Here is a 22,885-nt window from a genome sequence, read left to right as displayed (position 1 = left end):
TTGTATGAAAGTGAAGCCTTAATAAACGGCCATTCTTTCGGGAAAATGGCTGAGGCGGATGTGGATGTGGATGCATCGCTAAACAGTCAATTGGCCTTTGTTGGCCAGATGATCGGTGTGTCTGCCCTAATTGAATTCGTTATCACGCGTGTTCATCTCATTTAGGGTATATTAATCACAATTATGATGTAATTAGGTTGGATGCATCGAGATCGAGTTCCGTTTCACTTGACATTAGGTTGAGAGCAATGCAAAGTTGGAATATGATATGAATGTGAAGAATTCTGATAATTTGAATATGTCAACTCTTGAAGTCTCAAAATTTGAATCTAGGACTCTACAAGTGGATTGTGTTGTACATGTTTGATTTCATTCTCAAATGAATGATCAACCAATATTTGTTTGAGAATGGTGTCTTCTTCCACCTGCAGCTGCTGCATACAATCTTCGAAAGCAGCAAGCAGCTCGGGACTGAACACAGCCGCATCTTGTTTCGTGTCGTCTCGTGGCATGGCATTGGCAGGAGCATTGTAGCTCCCAAATTTGGGTGTAACATAACTCCCAGGAGAGTAAATCTGGGGTTGCTCAACCATTTTCCGTCTCAGCCTCGAAACGGCTGGGACTTCTCCCGACGACACATCCAGCGATTTAAGCCCTCTCGCCACCGCCTTCCTTTTCCACCCTGTTTCTGCCTCAGCAAAATCGACATCACACCTCTCATCCTCATCCTCGGCCAATCCCTGCAACTCAACATCATCCCACGGGGAGCTATCTTGAGCTCGAATGCGCTCAAGCAACGCGTCGTACTCCTCCACTGTGTGGAAGCTCAGGCTCCTCTTCCCGTCTCTGAAGTCCGGCACGTCCTCTCGCAGCGTGTGGCAGCTTTTGGAGCGTGTGAATAGATCTGCATTGGTAGGGGGAGGATGATCTGCAACATCAATTGATGGTGGAGTGAAAGTGGTGGTGTTGGTGTTGGCGATGTGTGATGCTAGTAATTCATCCCAAGCTGCGGATCTGCTTTGGAAGCCATGCCTCAGCTCTTCTCTAATACTCATCGATCGCGTAATCGCCTTCGAAGTTATGCATCCCATTTCTTCAACCACTCAACGATTTCTGCTTCTACAACATCAAAATTAAAGGAACTAAGCTTCAACGAACTAAATTAGGGCGTTGATAGTAACTGCGCATTGTTTGAATTCAAATTTCATGACTGATTATCTTCAGCTACTGATAATACGTCCAAACACTTATTTTAGCAACTTTTCTCGAGCAATCGACAATAATTTTATTTGTTAACGATGAACAACGACGGATAGATGATCGTGTGATTAAAAAAAACAAAAACGAATGATGAAGCGATGAGAGAGAGGATCGATTAGAACATGTACCTTTTAGCCTGCAGGTAGAGACGCTGAGAATTTTTAGCGATCTGAGCTCAGAAAATGGTGTGATATTTGTGAAGGAGAAGTGAGAACACAAGCAGCGAGGTGAAGGCGGAAGTGTATATTCTATAATTGTATTGATTATTGACTAAGCCTATGTTTTTAGACTTTACTTTTCCAATATTTATTGTTCCTTTGTTTCTCCATTTATTTATATATTTTAAATTTTGAGTAATGGTGTGCCACAAATCCATAACTTGCAACTTTACTCAATATTATCTATAATTTGGATCATGTTTCGGAAAGAAATTACCAGTCTGAATGTATTGTCACATGGTGTGTTCAGCTAATTGCAATTATAAAAAAATTACCAATTCTCATTTTTTCTATCTCCTTTTGCAACTGTGATTAGCTGAGCATCAGTTGCCGATTAGAGTTTCAAATAAATGAAAAGATATCAGTTATGATATACTCCCTTCGTTCTACTTTAGGAGTCTCGGTTCACCATTTTTAGGTGTACCACTTTAGGCGTCCTGGTTGGTACTCTCTCCGTTCCACTTTAGGAGTCTCGGTTTACCATTTTTAGGTGTACCACTTTAGGCGTCCCGGTTGGAATATCCTATAAATGGTAATAGGTCTGACATTCTACTAACCTTTTTCTACGCACATTTTATTATAAATCTAATATAAAAAAATAGGATCCACTTTCTAATAACTTTTTTCACAACTTTTGTTTACATTTCTTAAAATTTATTTTGTACTCAAATGAGAGATGGAGTATATAAATAAAGAAACTTTTTATGTTACATGCAAAAGGGGCGGAGGAGTACTTGCAATATCAGTGGCAGAGAATGAGGAAAGCGGTGGTTACAATGCTCCACTTAATCCATCGTTATACTAAAAATTAATTATAAATTATACTAATAAAACTTGTTTTAAACATTATTGGATTTAAAACTTGGCGTAGAAAATAGTTTGGATGCGTGTATGTGTTCACAAGTATTTGTCGACACTTTGAGATTCAATAATTCAATGGGATGTGATTTGAATAATTATAAAGTCATGATTGAGGGTTAGGTTTTAAATTTGTGGGCCATCTTATTGATTTTGATTTCAAACCTAATCCCGTTGCGGGCGCCACGTTGGTGATACACTAATCACAAAACTTATCTCTACAGTTAACAATTTGATTACTTTAATTAATTAAAATTTAACCAAATTCTTATGAACTAAAAAGTAGCTGTCAACTATTAAATCTAAGAGCATCAACTAAGCTTTATTTTGGACGCTTCTATTTCATGCATCAATGTCAATTAAGATATGAATAGATTCATTAAATAAAAAGCAGTTACTTGTCATGTTTATAGAAAAAAGAGTTTAGCAAAACAAATTAATATTTATGGTAAATGCTTGTTCTTTGGAGAACTTTATTCTCAATCGTTCTTTACTTTGTCTTTAATTATTTATTTATTCTCTTCTATTTTGTCCTCTTATTTATTTATTTTATTTTCACTATTTAACTAACTAAATTATTTCTTTAATTTCTATACTCAAAGGAAGCGATGGAGACAAAGAAAATCACTTGTTGGTATCAGCAGGCCTCATAAACCATAAAATAGGCCTTCTTTACTGATTTATGTCTCAACCAATTCAAATACTACTACACATATTTGGGCCCAACATATGACTGTCACTCAATAACTAATTCATTTAATTTATTTGTATGAAAAATGAAATCTATTGTTGCAAATCTTTAACCAATATACTGTTTTTTTGTTTTCACACTAATTTTTCAAAGAAAAAACCAAGGATTGTGTCAACGTCACTACGTAATGTATGAATGTGTTAATTGTGAAACAAATAGTCATCTCAATTATTCCCTTGGTCACTACAATTTGCGAGCCCACCTCTATTTTGGGAGCACTTGCTCTTTTGTAAATTCATAACTATTTGAAATCCAATCCATATGTTTCATCAACATTCACCAAGTCAAATCTATACATATATAAAAGGCGAGTTTTGACCTTTTTTAAAATATTTATATGTTTTGTCCATATTATGAAATATTTATAAGTTATGGACCAATTTGAACATTTTAAGTGACTCTCATGAATATTTATTAGATATTTTAATGAGCATTTGACTAATTCTTAAAGCACTACAATGACTCATTGGTGGTTACAAATATTTAAATAGAATAAGGAGCATTTAACAAATTTTGTAACCTATATTGTCTTGATTTTATAATTTATAATGTTTTTATTCCATGATCTCTCATGTACTAATTTTATACCTATAAAAGGCATAGAGTTGTGGATGAAATATACACTAACAAAACATTCTTCATTCTCTCTCAAACTCTCAACATTTTATTGCACATTTTAGGAACATTGTTTTGCTTGATTTTGGAGCCCCATCAAGTTTATAGGAGCCTAGCAGGTTTGAGATGTTATATACGCTAGGAGGAAATCGTTTCATCTTTGGGGAAAATACGTCGACCCGAGAGCACTAACCGTGATGTTATTTTGTCTTGTGGAAAGAGGGTTTTTTTTGACTAATTTTCATTGTAATTTCCATTTCATTTATTGTTGTTTTTTTTCTTTGATTACAATAGTTAGAGTACCGCGTGTATATGGTTCCAGAATTTTATCCCAATATTTTTTACAGTTCTTAGAGAGGGAAGAATTGTAGCATCCTTAACTCAAACATACATAGTATTTATCTTCATCTTTACACAATTTATTATTTTTAGTAGAGAAATATGAAGGATTGTTCTAAACATATATTTCAAAAATGTCAACACTTAGTATAGTCTCTTTATCATTGTCCAAATAATTATATGTCTTAATTCCATTTTAAATATGTTTAATTTAATGTCTTTAGATGTAAAATGAGTTGAGTATATGTTTATTGGATTTTTATTATATAGTAGTATATTTTTCCATTTTAAATCTTATATAATTATATTTATTCTTATTTTAATTAATCGATTAACAATTTAAAATTGTATGACAAAAAAATATGTCGTCGTGCATCGCACGTGGATTAACACTGGTTAATATAACCCACCGCTATATTAATTTTATTAATCACCTATATTACTATTCCCAAATATTCTAAGCTTGAAATTAGATCAAAGTTTGACCGGACCGGACCGGCCGGTTCGACCGCGAACCGGTAGGCAGCCGTCCGGTTTGCTCCTAGAAATCGTTTGTAGGTTGACCCGGACAGAATCGGTAAAACCGGCCGGCCAAACCGGTTAAACCGCTAACCGGAAACCGAAACCGGTTTACTATATTTAAATGTTTATTATAATACTCCTTCCGTCCCGCTTTAGCAGTCCTATTGACTTTTCTGCCCTCTTTTTGTAAAAATGATGAAAAATAGTTAAAGTGGAGAAATGGTAAAATAAGAGAAACAATAATGTAGATAAGACTCTTCTCTATATTATTCTTTCTCTTAATTTACCATTTCTCCTCTTTAACTATTTTTTATCATTTTTACAAAAAGATGGCAGAAAAGTCAATGGGACTGCTAAAGCGGGACGGAGGGAGTATTATTTTGCACCCTTCCTTCAACCATGAGAGCAGATCTAATAATTTAGGAACACAATAGCTGAAAAAAGGAAGGGTTTGAGAAGTAAAATGAGATAGAGAGGGAATGAGAAGTAAACCGAGACAGAGAAATGAAGGGATTGAGAAAGTGAGAAACTGCATTGAGGCGAGAAGTAAAACAAGATAGAGAGGGAATGAGAAGTAAAACAAGAAAGAGAAAGGGGGGGATTGAGAGAGAAAGAAACTGGACCGGTATTGAGGTGAGGTGAGTTGCGGCGTGAGTATATGGGAAGACAATTTTAATTTTATTAAATTTTGTTAAATTGGACATTGTGGTGCTTGCATTAAGAAAAATATTTTACTTATTTTATTATATATTATAATTACTTATATATTATACTTTTAAGTTATAATTAATAATGATGTAAATAATTATTGAATATTATGATTGTATTTATTATTTTAATTTGTTGTTAAGTTTCCGTATTTTGTTTAAGAAAATTTGGTTATTAACAATGAATTTATATGTAAATGTGTAAATTTAATGACATTTTAAGTTATAATGTTATAATATGTATTATATATAACTAATTATTTACAAGGTTTAATATACTTTTTACATATTATGAATTATATTTTATCATTTATTATATTTTTGAGCATTATATATTTAATTTAATATATTTATAGTAGTATAACGGTTCGACCAGTAGTTAAATCGGTGCGACCGGTTGAACCATGAACCAGTAGCTTCGCCGGTTCGCTCACCGGTCCGATTTTTAAAACATTGGATCAAACCATATGTAGACTTCAAATTTATAACACTGCTAGATGATATATCAATGAAATATTTACTAACGTGCAGTCCGTTAAATTTGATGGAAAATCAATTTATTTTGCAATTATAATTACTTTATATTATCTAATGGAGAAGTTTTAATATTATGAGTGAGAAGTAATCAATTGCTAACTAATTACCAATCCCAAATTGAGACCAATTTTCAACCATTAGATTAGAAGATCTTATGGTTAATATAATGTCAAGTGTGATATATTTTAAATTTAAATAATTATTAATTAAATTAAAAGGATATTAATGTCAAATTCTATATATAGTAATTATAACCAACTACTTTCTCTCTCCTCAAAATCATCTCAAATCTTTAAATTTACGTAACTTTCTCAATTTAAATTATTTTTTCGCAAAAAATATATCAAATTAAAGATAATTTAATAAGGATTCCAACGAGATCTCAATTGCATATGTTCCGACGACGTTCGGATGATGAAATTTGATATTTTTTATTTTAGTTTTCGTAAATGTTGATACCCAGATTTTTATCAACAAATACATCAAAAAATCTGAATAAAACCATGTAAAAATCTCAATAAATATGTGTTGATATTTTCTTGTACTAATGTTGATATTCTTATATCATATTGTTGATATTTGTAATACACAATGTTGATATAAAAAAACACCCACGAAAATTATCATATGATAACATAATGACGATATTACCCTTTTGTTGATATTTTGTCTACTATTTATTGAGATTTGTGAGCTTTAATCTCATCCACTCATTTTAAAATCCAAGGGTGGAGATTTAGTCTTGATTTTGGATTAGGGTGCTATAATCATTAGAATAAGACCCTGCTATGAGTTACTATAATTTTAATTGATCAATTTACAACTGTTAGATGCTACAGTTTAAATAGTGATTACTCACTATAATTTTAATTGATCAATTTACAACTGTCAGATGCTACAGTTTAAATAGTGATATTAATCTCAACCAGGTTACCAAATACATATTAATTTTAATTTGATTGGTAGGAAAAAAAATTATATAAGTTTGAATTGATAATGAGTATTTATAAAAATTCGATGTGATATTTTTAGAAATATAGTTATATGATTATATTTGTCATTGTCAGTTGTCACTATACAGCACAGTCCCAGTCGAAATCTATTATCACTAGTAAATTTACCATAGTATATTACGAAATACTGTATATATTGAGAAAACTACAATATGGAGATAAGAACGCATTTGAAAACTATTGGCAACTGTAAATGGATGCATGTTCAAATTCGATCACCATCCATCACACACATGCCTTTCATTTCTTAATGGTTTCTATCTTCAATAATTAGTATTTCCAACCAATAAATTAATAACGATAATGATAATTAAATAACAATAATGATAATGACAATGACAAATGATTACTGTTTACTATGGTCTATGGTTGCCGTATATACTAATTTTGTCATAACAATTATCTAAATTTTGATCTTATTTAGATAATTCTGCCAATGCTTCTATAATAAATCATTCAAAGTTTATAAATTTGATACAAAGGAAGATATGATGCGGTTTATAAATATTAGTACTACATACAAATTGAAGTAGAATAACTATACACAATGATTGATATCAACATTTTATACAACAGAATTCTTAAACAACAAATATGCATCAAATTAGCGACAGCCACCAGCAGCAAATCCAAGTCTTGAATTAGCTACATCATACACAACTTGTGTAGTCTGCTGCTGCTGGTTGCCGATGATGCCGATGCTGTCTCGTATATCCGAGTTCCCGGCCAGCGACAAGCACGTCGTCCCCTTCTCCACCTCCAACAGAAGATTGCGCGGCGCCAGCTTCAGCGCCGCCCCTCCCTGGAACCTCATCTCAACCGCAGGCACAACTGAGGCTATCGCGCCCGCTGTCCCAGCAAAGCACGCGTCCAAAATGGAATACGCCTCAACCAACTTAAACCTCGGAGATATGACCCTCACCAACGCCGCCCTCAGGGCCGTGTACACCGGCCCTGCCAGCCGCGATATGGTGGTGCCAGAGTCGATGATGGTCGGGATACTATAGTCAGACGCTGGCACGGCTAACGCCCTCCCAGAGACCGTTATGGCCGTGAGCTTTACAAAGTACAGGGAAGGATCCCGGGAGTCGGATAGCAGAGGAGTGAAGCTCGGTGGAGAGGAAGTCGAATGAGATCCAATGGAGAGATAGCCTCCCGAGCCAGAGGCGGTTGGGAGGCAGTACGAGAAGGCCTTCCCGTACTTCGTTGAGAGCTGGGACAGCATGGACAGAGAGCTCTTCGCGAAGCCAATCAGACCGGCTGACTTCCCGAATAGGCCATCGTTGTTTTGACCACAACCGTAGACGAAACCAGGGAGCTTCTCAGAGCCAAAGGTGAGAGTGTCTTTGCTCAAGAAGCCCTGAGAGAAGGACTGATCACCATATGTTGCTGTGTACACACATTTATCCGATTTCGTACACATGGGGCTATTGAGTGTGGCAGACTTCAACGAAGAGCACTCGGTTGCTTCGCACGATAGAGTTTTATACGTGTTTGAAGCCGAAGGGTTGAAGAAAGGACCAGCTTGTGGATGGCAATAGGCCAAACAGGGCTGGCACTGAATCCACGAGAGGGAGCTTCCCGTGTCCACAACGACCGGATAGTAAGTAGCCGGGCTCCCTACCCCAATTTTGGTGTAGTAATTCCCTACACCGAGTGAAAGACCTGGATTCAAGGGGGCGCTAACGAAAGTGCCCTCTACCAATCCACCGGGAAAAACAGCTGCTGCTGTAAAGTTCTTTTCGAGTCGTGAATTGAGAAACTTGACGCGGGCGTTGTCCTGAGCAAGGACGTCCGAGAAGGAGAGTGAGGCGGGGACATGATCAAGAGGCAGCTTCAGCTGGCCAAGTTCTGCAAGAATCAATATGTTAGTAAAGTAGACAACATATGTTTATGCAATAATGCTTATAAAAAAGGAAACAACAAACATGCCTTGATTGAGTCTAATGGCAGAAGTTCCAATGACCAAGTGAAGAAGAAGAAAAGAAGACAAGAACAGCTCCATGTCTGCAATTTGTTTTCACCCTCAAAGCTGGGGGATTTATAGCAATGAGATTAAGATTGTTAAACAATCAGTTGAGAGGTCGAGGTTGGAAGGGACGTGTTACACTGACTTGTGAGGTCCTCTCAACCAAGATGAGGAAACATGTGGTTGAGACATCTATTGTGTCTTAGTTTTAGGGGCCCATTTCCTTTGCTTTTTGAAAGGCTGCTGATTGAGGAATCAAGAATCCGACACCTGTAATAACAAGACGTGCCCATGGTTCAAGAACCGCCGGTTCTGGTTCAGAACCATCAATTCCGGTTCGGGAAAATGTGGAACCATAACCGGCCCGTGAAGCATTTTTGGCAGTTCCTGTCCGAATCAGGAACTGGACTGCCAAAACTGATAGCACGGTTCGGGTTGAACTGCCGGATGCCAGTTCTAATTCTGAACCGACAGTTAACCGACAATCCGGTTAAAACGCCCACGTCTAGTAATAACTAAATCCATCTCCCTTGCCATTCATCACGTAACTTAAGAAAAAGAAACAAGATGGTAGTTTATATGTCACGTACCTCTTGAGAAATTTTGGCTTTAACATTAATTGATTCATTCATATATATATATATTAAAGCACGAGAGAAAATTACAATCTTTTACTATTATAAATTAACTTGCGCCTGTGAATACGACTGCATGTGGAGAATTTGTAGCTCAAATAAATTTAATGAAACTGAAAACATTTAAGCGAAAACCACACAGAACTACAAACAACCAGGTACAGGAATTCTGTATTTATGGTTACATATTTTACCAGAAAAAATCTGGATCTCTGTCAAAAAATTAGGCTCTCCGGAAAGCATTGCTCTCACTGTCGGATCGCCGCTGTGAATAATATGCACGGCGGCGCACACTCTCCTCGATCGTTGAGCTTCCTCCTTTCTCAGCTCCATAAACACTTTTCTGAGTAGCATCCAGGAAGTTTCTACCAGAAGTGACATGATCAAGAATAGCTTCCTTTGCTTCAGCATCCTCTGCTTTCTTTATACGCGTCCATCTTTGTTCCTCGTGCCGTTGAGCATCCATTTCCATCTCCTTCAATTTAGCAGCTCTCTCTTCTTCTGATAGTTTACCAGCTTTTCGGGGCCTGTTGTTTGACTCAGGCCTTGGTGGCTTAACAGAGGTGCTTGAATAAGAATAACTGTTCTTCTCATGACAAGGTTCATGCTGCTGTTCTGAAGAACGCTCCTTATTGGATTCATGATGACTCCTACTACTTCTATGTTGATCATCATCAACTCTGTCGATATTGCGATTAGGACTGCCAATTGGCCTCCGATCTTTGTGCTCATCGTTTGGCCTCCTATCTCTGTGCTGATCGTTTGGCCTCCTATCTCTGTGCTCATCTTTTGGCCTCCTATCTCTGTGCTCATCGTTTGGCCTCCTATCTCTGTGCTCATCTTTTGGCCTCCTATCATTGTGCTCATCGTTTGGCCTCCTATCTTTGTGCTCATCGTTTGGCCTCCGATCTTTGTACTCATCGTTTGGCCTCCGATCTTTGTACTCATCGTGGTATTTCTTTCTTTTACTATCTCTTTCACTCAATTCATCATCAGAAATATGGACTCTCTTACTCGAATGCTTTTCCGATCTGGATCCTTTGTGGCGACTCTCTCTGTGTTTCTCCACTGTCAAAGAGGCATCCTGAGAGCCACTTGGCCTCCGATCTTTGGACTCATCATAATATTTCTTTATTCTACCATCTCCTTCACTCAATTCATCATCAGATGTATGGATTCTCTTACTTGAATGCTTTTCAGATCTGGAGCCCTTATGGCGACTCTCCTTGTGCTTTTCCACTGTCAAAAGGTCATCCTCAGAGTCATTATCCGACGACAAATTCGTGTTGTGTTTGGGCTTCTTTTTGTGATGTTTTTTCTTGTGTTTCTTTCCATCCTTGTCTTTGTTCTTCTGTGCTTCTACCTGAAATTGACAATTGGCTATAATAAGTCACGGTTATGCTCAAATCAAGGGTACATGACAGCAGAACATTCAATATCCACCCACACCACACACACCTACATGGAAATTATTAAACCATTGCAAGTATAACTGCATAACAGATTAGGGTGTCTAAAACACATCCTAAATGCAAGTTGAAGCTTTCCCAGGAAGAACGATATTTTTGGATAGAAGGGGATTTGTTGTGGAACTATTTGGTTATGATTTCCCTATTGCTAGGACCTAGATGAATATACAACATTATATGACCAGGTGTTACTTTTAGCACATCCTACAACATGCATAAATTTCTGCCTTACATGATGACAATTTCAAGGACTTCAAGGTTTGATTTCAATCTGAAATGAAGAAAATGTCAAGGATGGTAATTAAAATCCTTGGCTACTGGAAGAACACAAATATACTCGAAAGCTCACAGTCATAACACCAACACGAAGGATTGCATATTTCATATTTCATATGATCACACGGTTATAGTATCATCGGTGGGATCAACAAAGGTTTGAAACTAGCAGATTATCAGTGTAATACCATCTTCTGAAATTCACATTACTCCTGCACCATACTGGCATGACATAAATGAAATTGATGCTAGTAGACCCTTCACCAAATATTTAACAAGTCCTAATGAGACATCCTACAGAGCTTGGACATGAGAGCAAAGGAACAAAACTAGAAAAAAATGAGGTGATGGGAATACAAAACTATCTCTAACAGACCCTCGAATGCATGAAATAATTAAGATATCATCTTGGCTGGCTATGGCAGGCAATGGAGTTTAAAATTACATCAGTTGCTAAATATCCAAGAATACCACTATTAGCTCTGCAATTAAACTCGGTCACATTCCATGAAAAGAAAAATCACTCTTGCTAACAATGGCAATAATCTTCAACAAAATGGAGAATTTTCCAATCTGCTTCTAGTTTTCTACTTATTTTTTTAGCCAACACAACGAACTAAGGATCCAACAGGCTACAGAAGACTTACTGATTTGCGGATCATGTCCATCTGGATGGGGTTCTTCTTGATGCGGGCTAGAGATTCCTGTTCACTCCGACGGATCGAAAGCAGGGGATCGAAAGTAAGCTTCCTCCACGAATCATTGGCTGACTGTGGCTTATCCTCAAACAAAGCTCCCAGTGAAGCTGGCTGCGGCTGCAATAACAATCACCATCCAATGTAAACTATAAGCACCCTAAATCCAATTTTTTCAAACATACTTACTAGATAAAGAAAGGGGGAAAACTCAATTTCAATTGATCAATTCAAACACAAACAGTACCTCCTTCGCAGAAGTAGAAGACGATGCAGCAGGCCCCGGCTCTGCCTTGGGCAACGATTCCAGAGCCTTGAATCCAGAACCCTTGCCCACAGCTAATCCAGAATCGTACAGAAACTCCAAACGCTCCTGGCCCCTGCCAAAATTCAACGCAATAGTGTCAATTTGAAATTTCTTGAAAAAGGAAACCCTAAGCCCTAATTGTAAAATCCCCCTAAAAAAAGAGAAATCAATTGAGGGGAAGGAGAAATTACGAAATAAGGCCGGCTTGTTCCTGGAGCTGGCGGAACTCGGCGCGGTCGCGCTCCTCGTGGATCTGCTTGCGGAGTTCCTCGAGCTTTCTCTGCTCGGCTTCGTGCTTTTGCTCTGCTTTCCAGACATTCTCGATGTTGCGGAGGCTGCCCGTGTGCCATCCCTTCTTGTTGAGAAACTTGAGCGCCATCGTTATTCGATGTTTATGTCGATCGTAGAGCAGAGTTGGGCGGCGGAATGGTGAATTCCTCGATCTGAAGAGGGCGCAATGGTCAGCTCAGTCGGCTATCTTATAAATTGGGAATCGCTTGAATTCCTTTTATTAATACTCCACATTCACAAATTTTAAAAATAAAAATTAAAAGCGAACATACATAGCGAATTTGTTGTACAGTAAAAATTTGGGGTAATATCTTATTCCCTCCTTCTTACAAAAAATACGCACTCTTTCCTTTTTAGTCCGTTCCATAATAATATGCATTTTCTAATTTTAAAACTCTTTTTCTCTCTAATAAACTCATTTTTTATTAATAATACTTTATTTACTTTTTCTCTCTATTTCTCTCTTACTTTACCAATTTTGCATTAAAACCTGTGTCGTACCCAAAGTGCATATTCTTTGGGAATGAAGGGAGTATTATATACTTTACCAGTTAATGAAAAATAGTCTTATATACTTTACCAGTTAATGAAAAATAGTCTTACTTTGCCATTTGGAATGCCCACAAAAAATAGTCTCGGTTCTACATATAAAATCTCTCTCATATTTTACTCACTTTCTCCTCTCTGATATACTTTACTTAGAACATCCACAGCGATGCTTCTGCAAGAGCAGTCGTCATGCTCACCGCTGCACTCTTGCCTAGGGGTGGGTAGGTACGGTATACCTTACCGAAACCACCATACCGTGAATACGGTATGTGAAAAAGTCATACCTTTACCTTACCAAAGTTTTCGATATACCTTATTTTCGGTATGACGAATTTTCATATCGATATCGTACCTCATTTTCGGTATACCGTACCGAAGTTCGGTATACCTTACTTTTGCAGTATACCTGACTTTCAACATCAATTAAAATAGAAAATTAGAGTTTTTAGAATATTATTTTGTATTCTATAATTTTAAAAATAAATTAAATATAATTTATTCCTAATTATGTTTATATTTCACAATAGATATTTATAATTTAAAAATATATAAAATATATTTTAGCGGAGTGTTATATTGCTAACTCATAACTTAATTGCTAACTACAACTAAATAATAGCCATTAGATATTCAAACTAAGGGCTTAGATCATTAATCCCTAAATGTCAATACGATCAACGAAAAACGTCAATAAGGCCATAGGATTATTTTCAAAAAATATCAATATGGGTATTAATGTCAATTAACTACGTGTTTAGTTATAACTAACTTTTAAAAGAAATTCCAAAACTTTAAATTCATATAACATATATCAAATTAAAAATAACTTCATAAGGATTCCAGCGATATGCTACATGCATATTGTAATACCCGCATCTTAATTTGTCTTTTAACTTATGGAATTTTCAATAAAATTAAGGCGCATCTCAAACTTGAGTTTTTTTTTTTTTTATTATTGGTGTTTGACTTAGTTGGATATGCCTACCCAAAAATTTGGCATTTTGAACTATAAATGAAAGGGAGCAACAAGTGAATTAAAAACGAACCCATGTTTATTGCATTGATAAACGAAATAAACGAAATGCGGTACATAAGCAATAAAAAGTCCGTCGCGAATGAAAATTTATGTACGCACCTCTGAACTTACTATTTATCTTACATAATTGAAACATGAAACTAGAAGAAAGAATGTAAAATACAAAGGAAAAGTTCTTTGGGCCTCTTTCTCCCGAGCCCAAGTCGCACCCCCCACCGTGGTCCGTATCCGATCAGCCCGTCGGGCCCAGGGCAGCGAGCCCACGTTTCGGGACAGCTAAGTGGCAGCCAAGTTGTTTCTTTCCCCTGCAAGATAAAACAAGTGTTAATTGCTAAGAAACAAGAGAAATTAAGGGACTACCACTAGAGGAAAGAAACAACATCAGGACCAAAGACTCACCAAAGATAGCAAGTCAACCTCTCAAATCTCCACTTCTCATAGTGGCACCTGCATTGTGCCTATGCAGCTGCCACAACAAACAAATGCCATTTATCACCAAGTACTAGGTACTCAAATAGAGCCAAATTTCAAATTATATCTTGCTGCAGAATCATAATAAAGAGGATATGCTGCCAGATGAGAACAAAGTAGTATAACAGCCCCATTAAAGCCCCCACAAGTACACCAACTATGCCTATAAAGACCCCTGCATATGCATCAAATTTGCCCTCCCACACACTTCGAAAATTCAGCAAAACTTAAGTGAGAGTTGAGAGCAAGTAACAACAAGAGAGTTCATCCTCCCTTCTTCACAACCTCTCAACAGGTAACACCTTCTCTCCATCCCAAGTTTAAATATCTTTTTGCTTATATCATCATATAGAAGCACCAAAATTTAGAAAATCTCAAATAACATGCTAAGTCCTAAATGAGATCAGTAGGCTCAGCAGCTCCCCTCTGCATCATATTAGAACCTTATGCTTAGGACAAGAAAGCTTAGAGCTTTACCACAAAAATGAAATAACAGAAACAATAGGCTATGTCTTTTTACCTAAACTCAGTAGCCATATCATATCAACTTAAACCCCTAAGTTTTCCTTAATCTTGTACACTTATGAACACCAATCAAAGAAAATCCTCACATGCTCATAAGCTTTAACCAAGCTACTGCAGTTTCCTTGAAGAACAACTACAATCTGCCTAACTCTAAAATTATGAAACAAGAGCAGACTCTGCTCTAAGGAAATCACCTAAATAGCTAGGTTAGGGAGACTTAGCTTAGAAAGGAGCCGTCCGGAGATGACCGCTTGACGAGCCCCGACCACGACAGCAAACTGTCACGACGGTGGCTGTCACGGCACTGCATTCAGAGGCCGGAGGGGCTGACCGACGGCGGAAAGAAGACCAGCTGCTGTCACACGCCGGCGAGCTCGGTGTTGTGGCTGACATGCCGTCACACGCCGGCGAGAAGCGCCAAAGACGGCTGGATGTGAGAGCCAAGCACGGAGAGAGAGGCGATGCCTCCTCCTCCCTTCCGACGGCGCAATACCGCGGCGACTGGGCGCAGAGTCGGCGGCGGTGACGAAAGGAAGCACGCCGGCGCTGGACCGGTGGAGCTCGCGAGCCTCACGGTGTATCAGCAGTTCCCGGTAATGTCGGAAAAGATAGAAAAAGGAGAAAGGAGGAACAAGCTGCCGGCGGCGCAAGGGAGGCGTCGACCGGAGCAATGACCGGCCGACGCCGAGTAGAGAGAACGGACGGCGGATTCCCAATTAGGGATTTGATTCCCTCAATTTGGGATTTTTGAGAATGAATTTTGAGAAAGTGCCGATGGAAAGGGGAAGGAGTATATTTGTGGTTGAGTTTAATTAAGTGTTGGGCCTTTTCTTTTTTTAGTTGGGCCTCTTCAATTAAATAAAGGTATGGGCTAAAGAATTAAATTAGAAGCTTGGGCATGAAAGTATTTAAAGAAAGTATTGGACTAATTTATTCACTTTTTTTAGTTGGACTAGGTGATAAATTAAATGGACTAGTTTTCTAATTAATCATGAGCTCCCCTAAGTAACTCTATCAAATAATTAATACTAAGTGATGGTTCGCGAATTAAATCCCGAGAGGATAAATTATTTTCGAACGAGATACATGAAAAATAATCCTCCCAAAGATAGACTAATAATTTCTTAAACCTCCACAATAAATTAAATCTACTGATTTAATTAATATTCAAGAATTCTAGAACTTTTTCTAGAAAAACAAGAAAAAGAATAAAAGAGCACGCACTTAGGATGCATTCACGTTTAAGCTTAATTGATTTCTCAAAGTCTAATTAAGTACTACCTCTGTCTCTGAAAATTTGATACATATTATCGGTCCGTCCTTCAAAAATTTGATACACTTCACTTTTACCATTTTTGTTAGTGGACCCCATATTCCACTAACTCATTCTTACTCACATTTTATTGTAAAACTAATACTTAGTAGGACCCACAAACCACCAACTTTTTCAACTCACTTTCCATTACATTTCTTGAAACCCGTGTCGGGTCAAAGTGTAGCAAATTTTAGGGGACGGAGGTAGTATTATTTTATTTCCTAAAGGGACGTCTTCGCACGTCGTCTAAGGCCAAGTTAAAGAAATTACGGAAAAAGGATTTAGCTTTTGAGGTGGGAATTCTTTCAAAACGTGATTTTAGTATGAAAATGTGAATCTTTACTCAAGTATGTTTGTCATGCCATGTTTTGTTTTATGATTACATATCTGCTTGGCTCTGCCAATTTAGTTAAATCGAATTCGGGTCCCAGTAGGGCCACAAACCCTACTCGGACTAGTGTACACATAAGGGGACCGTGTGCTAACATAAGAGTTGGCCGGTCCAGTGACCGTCGTGGAATGTGGCCACATTCCCGGTTCACACAATGTTCAGATATGGTATATCCATGTTATGTGATTGCGCAATCAAAATCTTTACTAAAGGAAAAGTATTTAGTGACTCGGGTCTTTTAAATAAAACCCCATGATCACTCAACTGTGGCTTGACAAATAAAATAGAATTGTTTTTGGCAATGTGCCCACGAGTATATCAAATACTCAGCCCTGCATGTTATTTTCAAATGTGCAGGTTGAACGTTGACGAGCAGGCGAAGGTGTTGGGAACGATTCCTAAATAAGTAGATAGGTAGCCCAGGGTAGTATGTCTCCATACATACTACCTTGTCTTGGACTTTTCCGCTGCATTAGGATTTTGTACTAGGAATTTATGAACCTAGACCGCACTCTGACTTTATTCTGAATCGTGATTCACTTTCGCCTATGAGACTATTGCTCTAAGTTCGACTTATCATTTATGTTATCTCATTTTATTATATCTAAAGTGTTATTTAGTCACGTACAGATGCAATCACTACCACTAGGAAGAATGTGGTCGTGACACATATGTTCCGACGTCAAAATTTGAAAAAAAATTCAAATTTTTTTAATTTTTTCGTACAGCAGAAATGTCAACATACTATATAAAATATGTCAATATAATACATGTAGAATGTCAATATAAGCAATGGGTTAACATTCTTAAAGCATTGTGTTCACATTCTCAAAGCAGTGTGTTGATATTTTTGAAACACTATATTGACATTTTCATCCAAAATCCTAATTTGGAGTTTTTTTTTTATCTTTTTTGATTTTATTAATAAAAACGAAAATTACACGTGGCAAATTGTAGACCACACGTTTTCTAAAATCCTATGGCCTTATATTAGTTGTAGTTAGCAATTAAATGATGAGTTAACAATTGATCACTCCCCTATATTTTAGGGATTTTATCTATAGTTGTGTTTATATTTTTGTGGTATATACCTTAGTTTACGGTATACCGAATTTCGGTACGCAACGGTATACCGCGGTATTTGAAAATTCATACCGTTACCTTACCGGAATCTTTCGGTAAGGTATCATACCGTACCGAAAGTCACGGTATACAAAAAATTCGGTATTTTCAGTATATTTTCGGTACGATAAGACCGGTATTTCAGTATTTTTCCCTAGCCTTACTCTTGTCGTCGGCACAGACGTGCTTGATAGCAAGAGCACCGCCATGCCGACGACAAGAGCACGAGCAACCGACGTGACATGCTTTGGTTGGCCGTTGGTTTATCATTTTAAAAAAAAAAATTTAAAAATTTGAAAAATTCAGATTTAATAAAAAAAATATTTTTCCACTTCCCAATAAAATATATCCGTTTTTTCTACACATTTAATTTATTTTTTCATTATTTTTATCCTAAAGTTCACACTTTCATCTATAAATCCCCTCATTTCAACACAAAAAATCACAATACACCAAACAACTCTCTCAATCTCAATTTTTAGGATTTTAATTATATAATTTTAATTTTTTAGGATTTTAATTATGTAATTTTTAATTTTTTTAGTAATTTATAATAGTATTTCGGGTATTTTGAATGCATTTTAATATGTGGAAATGTTTTTAGTAATTGAAGTATTTAAATTGAATAATAGAATGGTGGGACCCTTGAGCATGCTCTTGCGGAAGAGCATGGATGTGAGTGTTGTGCTCTTGCGGAAGAGCAGAGAATTAAAAATGAATAAAGGTGAGTTCGGGCCCACATCCGTGCTCTTGGCAAGAGCATGGATGTGGATGCTCTTATTTTTCTTCATATCTTTCTTACTTTATTTATTGACTGAACTATGCAAATGGTCCATGAACTATATGCGTTTCGCATGCAAACAATACCTTAACTTTAAAAATATCATGAGTAATCAAAATGCACAATTTTGCACAAAAATGCACCAAAATGCACAAGGCATGAAAGATAATTTTAGAATTTCATATCCAGGAATTGGACATGTTCTCCATCTCTCTCTAATATTGGATATAATAATTTTTCGTTATAGTTTGAGTACCTAAAATGATATTTTCACTTCAATTTTTCAATCACTCTATGTCAAATCATTTTTCTCTTAAATTATTATGAAATAAAAAAATAAAATAAAAGAACTATGAAATTCTTAAATATATTAATTATAAAAATAAAAATTATAAATTAATATCAAAATAATTTGTAGCTAAATGTAATTTTTATTGTGATTTGATTTTCATATTATATAGTATTAAAAATTAAAATTTGTAATTAGACTTAAAATTTTTATTTTTAAAACTTTTAATTAATCTGAATTTTTTAATTTTTATATTAAAACAATAATTGAATCAGAATCAAAATTAAATTTAGCTACAAGTCATGTAATAATTAAACTTATAATTTTAATTTTATATTTAATATATTTAATAATTTCATAATATTTTTTATTTTGATTTACTTTCTAAGAGTTTTGGAGAAAGAGGATAACGTAAAGTGATTGAAAAAGTGAAGTGAAAATATCATTTTAGGTACTCAAACTACAAGAAATATATTATTTCAGGTACTCAAGAGAGAGGTAGAAAAAATATCCTATCTAGTACCAAGATATGAAAGTAAAAAAAATGTCATCCATGTCTTGCGGGCATTTTTAGTGCAAAATTGTGATGAATTAGAAAAAGTATCGTGCATGTGATTATACCTTAGTTCAAGGACTTCCCTTGACATTTTTAGAATTCAAGGACCGTTTTACGTGCGAAACGCTTAGTTCAAGGACCATTTGCGTAGTTCACTCTTTATTTATTTTTTCTCCTTCTTGCTTATTTTATCAAATTTCTTATTAAAGTACATGTCGTCTATAAATGAGACCATTTTGTGTGGACGGAGGAAGCGGGAGATACCAACCATTTCAAAATGGAAATCAAGTTCATCTTTTTGAGTGGAGAGTGGTTAAATGAATATTGAAAATACATATTTTACTGTCATTAATGTGTTTTGTAGCACTCCAAGTCCAACTTACATATCAGAATCGATTCTGGACAATTTATGTGACAATTTATTTCACACGCCCAACTACTCTAAAGTAACCTCATCTTAACAATATTTGGTGCTATATAATTCTCAACTTAGTGACTGTTGTTTCATCACCAAAAAAATGATTGAGATGAGCACTTCAGGCAGTGAAATTATGCAACAGGTATTTGCATATCCACTCTCTAATATTGAGCTCATATTTCCCCAATTCTAGTTATACATTATTTTATAAAATAGATTTTTTTTTGCTTCAATGTATTGTTTGTTCGAAAATAAGATGCAAATCTTTTTACCTTTGCAAAATTGAATTAATTGATATTTTTGAATGTGCAGGAAGAGGAGGGCAAGTTCCAAAATTCGGTGGATTCCTTTTTGGAAAAAATATTTTTTAAGAGATGTGTGCGCCATGAATGATATGCAGAAGAATGAACTGAATAGATATTGCATAAATTGCGATGCACCAATTTGCGGGTATTGCATCAGAAATGGGGAGCTATACAACCACAGTATTCTCACTATTTACATGCTTATTTACCAAAATGTTGTCCCTCTAAGTGAGATGAAAGAATATATTGACAGTGACAATATTCAGGTATAACTTTATTAATTTTTTGAACAATATTTTGGATTAATAAAATTATTGATAATTATATATGTATATATTTGAAGCCCTACAAATGCAACAAGAAATGAGTTGTGTCATTGACTCCGCTGTCGCACAACGGGTCGGGTGCACTAAATGAGGGCGATGGCGCTTGCTGCCTTTGCAAAAGGAAGCTCACTAACCTGGATTGCTTTCGTTTTTGCTCGATTGCGTGCTAGGTCTTTTTCTAATTTAATTCTCATAATTAAAAAGATATTATATTTTGTATGATTATTTATTTTGATGTTGTGTGTAGGTTCAAACTGATGTAGGAGAAGGTAGGGTTGAGCTCTATGTGAAGCCAGAGGTTGTGCAAAAGCCCAATCGTAAGCGCGGGAGGAAGGGAGTGCCGCACCGAGCACCTTTCTAAAGTGATCAGCTACTTGCAAGTGCGGGAGGAAAGGAGTGCCTCAACGTGCAACTTTCTAAAATAATAAAATTACTCTTGCAATTTCGATTTTTTGCAATAAACTCTTTCATTTACTTTCGTTTTCCTGTTTTGTGTTTCGTGACTTTATGCAGTTCAATATCTTGTACCCATTTTCATATGGGGAAACAATTTATTATGAATTATTGTCATGTAATAAAACATGTAGATAATATCGACAAGAACAAGGTTTGGAATTGATGATTTGAGATTGTGTGTTGAGAAATTAAACACAGATGATAAAATTATTTGTCGTGTTATTATTTGTTTCTAGAGTTTAATCGGATCTGTTAGTTTTGGTATTTAGGTGTATGCGACAAAGACAACCTTTTGATGAAGAAAGTTATGAAATCCAATAATCCATATTGAAGTGTGTGTGCGTATTTATTTGACAAAGAAATCAATTTTAGGATGTTCTTTCAAATTGAATAAGATCAAACCATTTATCTATTTTTCTGCAATAGATAAATATATATTAATTGTTCCGTGAGTCTCGGGTTCATGAGCGAGTATTCTTTTATCTACCTTAATGATCCATTTTAAATAATTAACAGGCTTAGTATAATCCATATAGCTCTCAAAATTGATTGTTGATTTTAGGAAGATCTAGACTATTCTTATTCACTAAAATAATTCTTACTTTTTTTTAATGAAAATATCTAAATAAATAACCTTCTTACTTATAAAAATCTTTTTATGTGATCATGTTTCTATAAAAAGATTCCTTTATCATTCACACTCTTCTTGTTAGACAAATAAAACAATATTGAATGTGTAAGATAGATTGACAATTTGATATCAGTTTATAAGTTAAAATACAATTTGAAATCTTTGTCACTTTTATTCTTCATGCTAATCTTACTCTCTACTTTTCTTTCAATCAACTTTCGAAGCATTTCTTCCCTAAAAAAGAAAATTATATGTTTTAATATACTGTTCTTTCCTAAGTTAATTAATATAGATACTATGTAGTTTACTTTATTCTCTCTTATCCCATCTGTTTTATTCTTTCTTACATTTTAGTCTTTTAATTTATCTCATCCCTCTCAATTTAAGTCACTAAAAGTTTTCTCTTAATTAATTCATATACCAATTGACTATCCGACTTAACTTATATGACAAAGTCTTTTACTTTATCTCATCCCTACTTTATTATCTCTCAATTTAAGCCACTAAAAGTTTTCTCTTAATTCTTATGCCAATTGAATATCCGACTTAACTTATATGACAAAGTCTTTTACTTTATCTCATCCATACTTTATTATCTCTCAATTTGAGTCACTAAAAGTTTTCTCTTAATTCTTATGTCAATTGACTATCCGACTTAACTTATATGACAAAAGGTTTATCTCATCCCTCCTTTTGTTATATCTCAATTCAAGTCACTAAAGTTTTCTTTTAATTCTTATGTCAATTGACTATCCAACTTAACTTATATGCCAAAAGGTGTATGATGCAGTATCACTTTTTCATGGGCTTGAGTTCTAAATATATTTTTAATCAAGTTATTTTTGTTTAGATTTTTGGTTTTCTGAATTTTTTCTGAGATTTAAGATTCATAATTTTCTTCTATTACGCAAATTGTGAAAATATTTGTACTGAGAATTTAATAATAAACTCCACATAAAAAAATAATTGAAATAATAGTCAATTTATTATATTATCCTTATAGCTCACAGATTGAATATCTAGTCAATTATTATCGTCATGTAATAATATAGTGCGGAAAATACCGACAAGAACAAGATCTAGATTCGGAATTGAGATTCGAGATTGTATGTTGAAATATTAAACACAAACGATAAAAATATTTATTTCATAATTTTTTTCTAGCGTTTGATCGGATATGCAGGTGAGTCCTTTTGGTATTTAGGTGTATGCGACAAACGAATAATTCCTTGTACACCTTTTTTGAAAGAGA

The 22,885-nt window shown here is 35.4% G+C and overlaps 3 protein-coding genes and 1 long non-coding RNA gene across 5 annotated transcripts; all 4 read right to left on the bottom strand.

Annotated features, from left to right (window-relative positions):
• Positions 1-269: 269 nt before the first annotated feature.
• On the bottom strand, positions 270-1,555 carry LOC125222214 (uncharacterized). 2 transcript variants are annotated; one of them, XM_048124721.2, is made up of 2 exons: positions 1,389-1,555; positions 270-1,113 (listed from the first exon to the last, which is right to left on the bottom strand). In XM_048124721.2, the coding sequence occupies exon 2, from the start codon at positions 1,089-1,091 to the stop codon at positions 330-332; it is 762 nt and encodes a 253-aa protein (XP_047980678.1). In that variant the 5' UTR covers positions 1,092-1,113; positions 1,389-1,555; the 3' UTR covers positions 270-329. The 2 variants fall into 2 exon arrangements, with proteins under 2 accessions (XP_047980678.1, XP_047980673.1); XM_048124716.2 differs by having other exon boundaries at positions 270-1,119; positions 1,389-1,554.
• A 5,705-nt stretch (positions 1,556-7,260) lies between these two features.
• LOC125215449 (aspartyl protease family protein At5g10770-like) lies at positions 7,261-8,905 on the bottom strand. The gene is made up of 2 exons (XM_048116872.2): positions 8,753-8,905; positions 7,261-8,671 (listed from the first exon to the last, which is right to left on the bottom strand). Exons 1-2 carry the CDS (start codon positions 8,823-8,825, stop codon positions 7,425-7,427), a joined length of 1,320 nt encoding a protein of 439 aa, XP_047972829.1. The 5' UTR covers positions 8,826-8,905; the 3' UTR covers positions 7,261-7,424.
• Positions 8,906-9,546: 641 nt separating this feature from the next.
• LOC125215439 (uncharacterized) lies at positions 9,547-12,662 on the bottom strand. The gene is made up of 4 exons (XM_048116862.2): positions 12,363-12,662; positions 12,112-12,244; positions 11,817-11,984; positions 9,547-10,787 (listed from the first exon to the last, which is right to left on the bottom strand). Exons 1-4 carry the CDS (start codon positions 12,548-12,550, stop codon positions 9,648-9,650), a joined length of 1,629 nt encoding a protein of 542 aa, XP_047972819.1. The 5' UTR covers positions 12,551-12,662; the 3' UTR covers positions 9,547-9,647.
• Positions 12,663-14,045: 1,383 nt separating this feature from the next.
• Positions 14,046-15,843, bottom strand: LOC125202118 (uncharacterized). The gene is made up of 2 exons (XR_007173043.2): positions 14,447-15,843; positions 14,046-14,352 (listed from the first exon to the last, which is right to left on the bottom strand). It is a non-coding gene; the product is annotated as an uncharacterized LOC125202118 (long non-coding RNA).
• Positions 15,844-22,885: the final 7,042 nt, after the last annotated feature.

Source organism: Salvia hispanica, chromosome 2 (assembly GCF_029641045.1).
Source record: "Salvia hispanica isolate PSC_SH4W2 chromosome 2, Shi_PSC_v1, whole genome shotgun sequence".
Taxonomy (NCBI): domain Eukaryota; kingdom Viridiplantae; phylum Streptophyta; class Magnoliopsida; order Lamiales; family Lamiaceae; genus Salvia; species Salvia hispanica.
Note: the sequence above shows the minus strand (reverse complement) of the source record. Positions and strands in the feature narration are given on the sequence as shown.

Coding starts and splice junctions, on each gene's coding strand:
- LOC125222214 (XM_048124721.2), bottom strand. CDS start 1,091: ATGGGATGCATAACTTCGAAGGCGATTACGCGATCGATGAGTATTAGA.
- LOC125215449 (XM_048116872.2), bottom strand. CDS start 8,825: ATGGAGCTGTTCTTGTCTTCTTTTCTTCTTCTTCACTTGGTCATTGGA. Junction 8,672..8,752: donor TGCCATTAGACTCAATCAAG/GCATGTTTGTTG, acceptor TGATTCTTGCAG/AACTTGGCCAGCTGAAGCTG.
- LOC125215439 (XM_048116862.2), bottom strand. CDS start 12,550: ATGGCGCTCAAGTTTCTCAACAAGAAGGGATGGCACACGGGCAGCCTC. Junction 11,985..12,111: donor CTTCTACTTCTGCGAAGGAG/GTACTGTTTGTG, acceptor TTGTTATTGCAG/CCGCAGCCAGCTTCACTGGG. Junction 10,788..11,816: donor TGGACATGATCCGCAAATCA/GTAAGTCTTCTG, acceptor TGTCAATTTCAG/GTAGAAGCACAGAAGAACAA.